Source organism: Oncorhynchus gorbuscha, linkage group LG24 (genome assembly GCF_021184085.1).
Source record: "Oncorhynchus gorbuscha isolate QuinsamMale2020 ecotype Even-year linkage group LG24, OgorEven_v1.0, whole genome shotgun sequence".
Taxonomy (NCBI): Eukaryota; Metazoa; Chordata; class Actinopteri; order Salmoniformes; family Salmonidae; genus Oncorhynchus; species Oncorhynchus gorbuscha.
Window position 1 is genome coordinate 58981567 of NC_060196.1, and position 9553 is coordinate 58991119.

At 44.9% G+C, this 9553-nt stretch overlaps 1 protein-coding gene across 1 annotated transcript; it reads right to left on the reverse strand.

The window, feature by feature from the left end:
• Positions 1-4415: 4415 nt before the first annotated feature.
• sox4a (SRY-box transcription factor 4a) lies at positions 4416-8417 on the reverse strand. Its single transcript, XM_046326841.1, has one exon. The coding sequence runs from the start codon at positions 7888-7890 to the stop codon at positions 6730-6732; it is 1161 nt and encodes a 386-aa protein (XP_046182797.1). The 5' UTR covers positions 7891-8417; the 3' UTR covers positions 4416-6729.
• Positions 8418-9553: the final 1136 nt, after the last annotated feature.

Consider the following 9553-nt stretch of genomic DNA (forward strand, 5'->3'; position numbering starts at 1 on the left):
ACCTGCACTGCTTCTGATGTCACCTTCCGGAGACACCTGAAACCCCACCTCTTTAAGGAATACCTAGGATAGGATAAGTAATCCCTCTCACCCCCCCCCCTCTTTAAGATTTAGATGCACTATTGTAAAGTGACTGTTCCACTGGATGGCATAAGGTGAATGCACCAATTTGTAAGTCGCTCTGGATAAGAGCGTCTGCTAAATGACTTAAATGTAATGTAAATGTAATGTAAATGGTTATCCTACCTGCACTGTTTCTGATGTAGGTTATCCTACCTGCACTGTTTCTGATGTAGGTTATCCTACCTGCACTGTTTCTGATGTAGGTTATCCTACCTGCACTGTTTCTGATGTAGGTTATCCTACCTGCACTGTTTCTGTTGTAGGTATCCTACCTGCACTGCTTCTGATGTAGGTTATCCTACCTGCACTGTTTCTGATGTAGGTTATCCTACCTACACTGTTTCTGATGTAGGTTATCCTACCTGCACTGTTTCTGATGTAGGTTATCCTACCTGTACTGTTTCTGATGTAGGTTATCCTACCTGCACTGTTTCTGATGTAGGTTATCCTACCTGCACTGTTTCTGATGTAGGTTATCCTACCTGCACTGTTTCTGATGTAGGTTATCCTACCTACACTGTTTCTCCGTGCAGTTGGATAGAGTACACCGCCAAGACCAGAGTTGGCACATTTGCAGTATAACGCAACATATTGTTTTGAGACTGGATGGAAACCCATTTAACTTGAATTCATTATTTGGTACATGGGAATTGTTTTTATGTGCACTACGTCATCACAGACGTTTTTTAATATTCACGTTAAAATCTGTCGTCAATTGGATGTAAACTTAGTTACTGTGGTCCTTCTGTAGCTCAGTTGGTAGAGCATGGCGCTTGTAACGCCAGGGTAGTGGGTTCGATCCCCGGGACCACCCATACGTAGAATGTATGCACACATGACTGTAAGTCGCTTTGGATAAAAGCGTCTGCTAAATGGCATATATTATTATATTATATATGTGTTATGTCTACCAAATGGGTTCTCAGTATTCACATCAAGAAGCATCTCAATTTCAATATATAGGATATTTTTTTAATGGGTTAGCTGGCAACATCACATAAACAATGTGTGGGCTTCCATGGTGCTGTAGTCGATGCTTTGCTGTGATTCTGGAAGACCAGATCACTAACAAGAATGACAAGAAACTGCCGTGTGGGGAATCTTAACTGACTCGTTTTCGAAACCATGTCTTTTTTTGTTTTTTTAGGTGTTTTGACTGATTTCATGGTCAGTGCTAATATGTCTCAAATTCACTAGCTAGCTAACCAACAACTGGAGATGACCAGCAACAGCTAGCAGCAGTAGCTAGCAGCAGTAGCTAGCTAGTAGCAGGCTAGCTAGTAGCAGGCTAGCAGCAGTAGCTAGCTAGTAGCAGGCTAGCAGCAGTAGTTAGCTAGTAGCAGTAGTTAGCTAGTAGCAGGCTAGCAACTGTAACTAGCTAGTAGCAGGCTTTAATTAGCTAGTAGCAGGCTAGCAGCTTTAACTAGCTAATAGTAGGCTAGCAGCTGTAACTAGCGAATAGCAGGCTAGCAGATTTAACTAGCTAGCTAACACAAGTTGAATGAGAAGCAAGCTAGAAGCAAAAAAAAGCTAGATAGCTAGGTATATTTGGCTATGGAATGTTTTTCATATGGCTGAAGTCGTCTGTGCAAAACTACATTGAACAAAAATATAAATGCAAACATGCAACAATTTCAAAGAGTTTAGATGCACTATTGTTAAGTGACTGTCCCACTGGATGTCATAAGGTGAATGCACCAATTTGTAAGTCGCTCTGGATAAGAGCGTCTGCTAAATGACTTAAATGTAAATGTAAATGTACTGAGTTACAGTTCATATAATGAAAACAGTCAATTGAAATCAATTCATTAGGCACTAATCTATAGATTTCACATGACTTGGAATACAGATATAAAACTGTTGGTCACCGATACTTAAAATGCTTTTCTTTTTTAAGTAGGGGCATGAATCAGAAAACCGGTCAGTATCTGGTGTGATCATGGGGTGGCAGGGTAAACCTAGTGTTTAAAGCGTTGGACTAGTAAACAAAAGGTTGCAAGATTGAATACCTGAGCTGACAAGGGTAAAAACCTGAACAAAAGGCAGTTAACCCACTGTTCCTAGGCTGTCATCGAAAATAAGAATGTGTTCTTAACTGACTAGTTAAATAAAATACATACAAATCATGGCCTACATACTGACCAGACTGTAACATCTGCATCCAACTCACACTCTCAAACACACAGATCCCCTGAACGCAGCTCACTGTCCAGCCCACTTTCCAGCTCACACTCTCAAACACATCGATCCCCTGAACGCAGCTCACTGTCCAGCCCACTTTCCAGCTCACACTCTCAAACACATCGATCCCCTGAACGCAGCTCACTGTCCAGCCCACTTTCCAACTCACACTCTCAAACACACAGATCCCCTGAACGCAGCTCACTGTCCAGCCCACTTTCCAACTCACACTCTCAAACACACAGATCCCCTGAACGCAGCTCACTGTCCAGCCCACTTTCCAGCTCACACTCTCAAACACATCGATCCCCTGAACGCAGCTCACTGTCCAGCCCACTTTCCAGCTCACACTCTCAAACACATCGATCCCTGAACGCAGCTCACTGTCCAGCCCACTTTCCAGCTCACACTCTCAAACACATCGATCCCTGAACGCAGCTCACTGTCCAGCCCACTTTCCAGCTCACACTCTCAAACACATCGATCCCTGAACGCAGCTCACTGTCCAGCCCACTTTCCAGCTCACACTCTCAAACACATCGATCCCCTGAACGCAGCTCACTGTCCAGCCCACTTTCCAGCTCACACTCTCAAACACACCGATCCCCTGAACGCAGCTCACTGTCCAGCCCAATTTCCAGCTCACACTCTCAAACACATCAGATCCCCTGAACGCAGCTCACTGTCCAGCCCACTTTCCAGCTCACACTCTCAAACACATCGATCCCCTGAACTCAGCTCACTGTCCAGCCCACTTTCCAGCTCACACTCTCAAACACATCGATCCCCTGAACTCAGCTCACTGTCCAGCCCACTTTCCAGCTCACACTCTCAAACACATAGATCCCCAGAATGCAGCTCACTCTCCAGATCCCCATCACCTGAATTCTGATCACCTGTCCACACACCTGCATGTCATCATCCCACACTATTTAGTTCAGTTATTGCACCCCGTCACTGTGAGGTATTGTTTTGAGACACTTTTTCGGAGTTCTGTTTTTCACCCATCCTTCTCGCCTCCCGTGTATGATAGTTTTTGCCTGCCTCACTCACGACGCCTTTTACCTACCTGCGTGTACTGTCTCTGCCTACCACTGGACCCAGCTACCTGCCTCCTCCTATGGTCCCTTCCATTAAACCCCTGCTGCGCTCTGTGCTTGAAACCAGCTCTCTGTCTCCTACCGTGTTTCTAACACAGACATGTCACCCGTTGGTTCTGGATCAAGGTGTACGACGGCTTGTTAGAGTTTCCACCAATATCCTTCTGTAGCTCAGTTGGTAGAGCATGGCGCTTGTAATGCCAGGGTAGTGGGTTCGATCCCCGGGACCACCAATACGTAGAATGTATGCACACATGACTGTAAGTCGCTTTGGATAAAAGCGTCTGCTAAATAGCATATATTATTATTATATTATATATCCAGCGCATTTTGCACAGCCCCCATGGACAAGGAGTGGGACGATATTCCGCAGGCCACAATCAACAGCCCAATCAACTCTATGTGAAGAAGATGTGAGGCAAATGGTGGTCACATCAAAATACGGACTGATTACAGATCCACGCCACTACTTAAAAAAAAAAATGTCACCCCCCTTTTCTCCCCAGTTTCGTAATATCCTATTTTGATCTTGTCTCATTGCTGCAACTCCCCAACACACACACAGTCAGACACACAGACACACCTGCCTTCGTCCCCTTCTCCCAATTAAGTCATGTCGAGGAAATGTTTGGCAGAAGCTCCTCCATCCCAAATAGCTGGCTGCGCCCCTCACACACGCAGGCACATAAATGGCGTCCCCAGCTAATTGTGTGCGGCCTCCTTGGTCTTGGATACAGTGTTGCCGTGGCAGCCACGTTTTCTCCACGTGGCGATTGATAGAGGAGCCACTCCTATTGATCTGAGACATAATTCAGCTCAACTCAAACATGCGCTGGCATACAAAGAAACACATTTTAGTGAACCCCTTATTTTCCTCTAAGAGGAGGACATGTTTTGGGGCAAGGAGTGGCATGATTGTACAAACACACTGGTACCCAGGCTACTGTAATGAATTGCCAGTCGCCTAAATTTTTCCAATAAATCAACGCAATGAGGACAGAGACAGAAAGATTCAGTTCCAGCTGATTTTATTTCCGTCTTGAAAAAAACTAAACAAACATACAAACAAACAAATAAAAAATGCTCTGTAATAGAGGTCTGAGGCAGTCATTGACCCGATTGGCTGGCGTTGAGTTCTATATTCAAATGAGATATGGTACGATTGGAGGAAACATGATCATACACACAGCATATTGCACAAATGGAGAAAAAAAAAATGAAAAAAAAAAATAAAGATCCTGGACCACAATCATTAACATCATAATGACAAAAGATGGCAATTTTAGTGTCTGTCGTTGATCATTATACATAGAAACACAATCGTATCTGCATTATAGTACAGTCAATAAACATAAATATCGTCAATTGATATTCTTAAAAATAAAAATAAATCTTAAACACAACAGCTATACATATACCTGAATCTGAAATACAATTGCTAATTTGCCATGCCATAATATAGGAAAAACAATTAGCTAGCTAGTCTTAGCCAAGTAAGCCAACAGGTAGAAAAACGATTAAATACTCTTATTATGCAATTGCGCAATGATAGATGATCGAAGCACTTCATACACCCCCCTTCACCTCCCTCCAACTCCCTCCACCTCCCTCCACCTCCCTCTGACTCAAACAGGCATTTAGAATGTGTGAGTGTCACATTCCATCCAGTCAGTGGTTTCAAATCAAAACCTATCAACAAAAGCATACCGATGTTTTCCTCTCAATCCAACAGCATCTCTATCTCTCTCTTGAACAATTCTGATATACTGTAGCCTGGGCGCCAGTCTGTTTGTGCCATCGTGCCACTCCTTGACAAGATAGCACAAATACATTCTGGGTCCAAGTTATGCAAATCCACTGTTGAAACACAGTCACTGGGTGCAGCTGACGCTCTAGTGACGTAGCGGATGTCAATGTGTTTACTTGGCTGCTGTAATACAGACACTGTGCCTTTAAGAAGCATGTGGCGCGCGATACTGTCAAGTGTAAACATTGTATAAAGGAACGGAATATATGTGACAACGGACCCTCTGGCTTTGAACCATCAGGAATCAAACCATTGGCACTCCCTCCCATAGATATCGTAACCCCCCACTGGCACTCCCTCCCATAGATATCGTAACCCCCCACTGGCACTCCCTCCCATAGATATCGTAACCCCCCACTGGCACTCCCTCCCATAGATATCGTACAAAAATACACATGTAGAAAAATGACACACGTACTGAGTTCTCCTTTAAAAAGTGAGAGATGTCAACATTTTAAATAAGATACACTTCTAGCCCTCCTGCACAGGGATACCAGGTGGTTTACACACAAACAAGACCTATTATACAATAACAATACTTCAAATTATTAATAAAAAAAAACGTTGGGCTGGTGTAAATACATCGATATATAAAAAAACGTCATCTGATATAGTATAACTACAGCCAGATGTGCTAGGCGTTGCGCAGTAAGGGAATTGGTCCTGAAATGTGCATTCAGAGTGTAAAAGGTTTTCAGAGAAAAGATTCTGAGTTTGAGTTGTTAATTCATTAAAAGTCCTGCCGTTGAGAGGAAAGCTGGTGATTGTGAACTGTGTTCTGTGATCGCACACACACACTCGCACACATATACGCACACTCACTCACACACGCACACACAATCAGCGCGGTAATGACATTGTAATAAACATATTTTCAGATGCATCAGTCAATGTAACAGTGCAGACTACTCCACAAAGGAGTGCATGCATGTTAAGCTTCAGAAAAACCCACCTGAATATCACCTTCATAAACCCCGCCCACACAGAGAACAACAACTGAAGTGGGTCACTTAAACTGCTTTCATCTCCATGGCAACATCAAGCTCTCCAAAAGCCCATTTACCCATAGTCATGTTCACCATCAACCTACAAACCTCCTCCTGCCAGCCGGTTGAATACTTCAGTTCAGTAAGTCTGTGTGTGTCACTTCTAAAAGAGGCGTGCTCAGAGTCCTTCTCTCTTCTCTCTCCAAATGCAAGCGATGCACTTTCCTTCAATTCGGCGCATCAGGCAACAATGCGCCCTTGTCTGTCCCTGTTCGTGTCTTTGTCAATACCCACATGGAACAGACGATTATGTTTTTATACATACATTCTGCACAATTTAACCTAAACACGTGTCATTAATATTAGGCTATTCTTTCCAAAACGAGGGTTAGTTTAGCTCACATTTCACTCTCCCTAATAATCTGAAAGAATGTCTGAAGATTCTTCTTTCACACTCACTGGGTATTAGTTTTGCGCGGGGCGGGGCTTCTCTTTCCCTCTTGTTCTCTGTGATTTCTCTCCTTTCCGCCGCTCAGTAAGTGAAAACGAGGTTGGAGATGGTGGACTCCAGCCAGTCTCCCGAGATCATCTCGCTGACCTCGGGGGTGCAGTAGTCGGGGAAGTCAAAGTGAGATCCCGCCCCACACTCGCCGAAGCTCCAGTCCAGGTCCCTGTCGAGCTCCGACTCACATGGCCCCATGCTGCCCAGAGACATGCTCTCAAACCCGGGGCTCGGCTGTAGCTCGAACCGCTCATCCTCCAGCTCTTCATCCGAGGAAGAAGAGAGGGAGGAGGAAGAGGAGTGAGAGGCGGACGGGGTTGGAGAGGACGCACGTGTGTACCTGAGGCGGACTGCCGATGATGGTGAGGATGTTGAAGGGTTGGAGGAAAGTGCGTCGTTCGCCCCCGTCGCCTGCTCTTCATACAGGCTCATCGGGTCACAGGACTCAGACGAGCTGCTCAGGGCGGGACTCCCTGGGACTCCCACAGAGGGTGGCCCGCTGTCCAAGCTCCCTCCCCCACTAAACATGTAGCTGCGCCTTGCTGGCTTGTCTGGTATCTGCCGGGCACCAGTCACTGATCTGGATTTGTAGAGCGTGTGGTGATCCGCGGGAGACGCACACTCTTGCCCCTGGGTAGGCAGCTTGACGCTCCCCTGTCCCGGCTTGGGCACTCTGCTGTTCCCCCTAGACCCAGAGCCTCTTTTCGATGAGGACTTAGAACCCCTGCTCCTATCCGCGCCTTTCTCTCCCCTCTCCCCCCGCTCTGTCTTGGAGCTGGGCGTCTTAACCTTCTTCCGTGGCCGATACTTGTAGTCAGGATAGTCGGCCATGTGCTTGAGTCTCAGCCGCTCTGCTTCCTGGATGAACGGGATCTTATCTGTGTCTTTGAGCAGTTTCCAGCGCTTGCCCAGCCGCTTGGAAATCTCAGCGTTGTGCATGTCCGGACTCTGCTCCATGATCTTTCTCCTCTCGATCTGAGACCACACCATAAATGCGTTCATCGGTCTCTTGATGTGTCCCGTGGGGGTTTTACACCAGGCGACGTTGCCTCGGTCCCCTCCCGTGGAGGATAGCGGAGACCCGGGAGTCGGAGACGCGTCCATGTCCAAGTCCATATCTCCGGTATCGGTGCCGTCCCCACGAGGAGAGAATGAATCTGTGCTCTCTGTGTGTCTCATGTGCTGTACCATCGTTTCTCTTTCTTTCTCAATCTCTCGGTTAGACAGAAAACGTACCAAAGAAAGTGCTGTTCAGAATGATGATATGGTGAGAAAGTGCGTAAAAGTTGCCAATGCTGTTAAATCATCGGTTTTCTTTCAGTCACTGAATAAACGTATGTTTATGTAACCACACTGGACGGATTGCGTAAAAGTTATTGCAAGTCTCCCCTATCTTTCAGTCCGTTTTGGAGACTCTGCGCAGTTAGTCTCTAGTGCGAGTATATCTTCAAAAAAAGAGAACGAAATAACACATTAAAATCCTTCAACGTTCTGCAATCAAACGTTCAACTGCCAGTGCGACTGAAAACTCGCCCTGTGATACCTAGAGCACTTCGCTGCTGAAAACAACACTGTAACTTTCCTATGAGAGGTATAATATCGCTGTCTGCGCAGCTCGCCTTAGCAGTGACAGAACCATGTGGAAGAATGGAAGTGTCGCGCTTTTTCATAGTCCTCTCTTTCCTTATCGGTCTGCCAGTATACTGTAAACATAACGTTCAACACTACACAGTTTTATATCCCCTTCGCGAGAAATAAAGGCTACACTAATCAGCCAATCACAGGCTGTCTCTATCCTGTTTTTGTCCAAAACCACGCCCAGTCGGAGTCCATTGGCTGAATAAACCGTGTAATAATAATCGGTCTGCAATGAACATTCGTGTATCTGACCTCATTCCTGTCTGACCGAACCCAACCGAGAGTCAAAACTTCGCAGTCCTTCCTCTGCCGCCTTTCTCAAAAATAAGACCCATGCTTATAAATAGAAATGCATTAGTTCAATGCAATGTGGATTAAATTAATCTGAATTAGATTATATAAATAAAAAAAGAAAGTAAATTATTTCAGTAAATGTTATTAAATGGTATATTCTATTAAACCAACGCCAGGCATGACAGGGATCGAAAAGACATGATACAATATACATTTATAATATAAACGGATCTTTGTTTACATAACCTTTTATTGATGAAATCTCATAAAGAGTACCCATTAGATAAATCCCAACACAAGCATCATGTCCATTTTCCACCAACATGTTTATTGTTGATCGAACAAGGTTATTGTTTGAGCGCACATGGTCCCTAAAGTTTACAAGGCCACGCGCTCATTACGCAGGTTGTTATTGTTCCCTCTATCAGCTGCGCTCTGTTTGGTTAAGCGCCATCGCTAGATGTCAGAGTAGAGCCAGAGAGAAAGTGATTCATGTTTTCATAGGCGCGTGTTTGTGTGTGTATTTTTTTGTGTATGTGTGTCTATCTGTGTCTGTGTGTGTATGTGCACCTACCTTAAATAAATCATACATTTGAATATAAATTCCTTGTTAACCTGTCTCTTCATGATACTTTGGTCTAAAGTAGTGCACTACTACCCTATAGACCCTGGTCTAAAGTAGTGCACTACTACCCTATAGACCCTGGTCTAAAGTAGTGCCCTACTACCCTATAGACCCTGGTCTAAAGTAGTGCACTACTACCCTATAGACCCTGGTCTAAAGTAGTGCACTACTACCCTATAGACCCTGGTCTAAAGTAGTGCACTACTACCCTATAGACCCTGGTCTAAAGTAGAGCACTACTACCCTATAGACCCTGGTCTAAAGTAGTGCACTACTACTCTATAGATCCTAGTCTAA

What these genes read in the sequence shown, in the direction of transcription:
- sox4a (XM_046326841.1), bottom strand. Translation starts at nt 7,890, where the DNA reads ATGGTACAGCACATGAGACACACAGAGAGCACAGATTCATTCTCTCCT.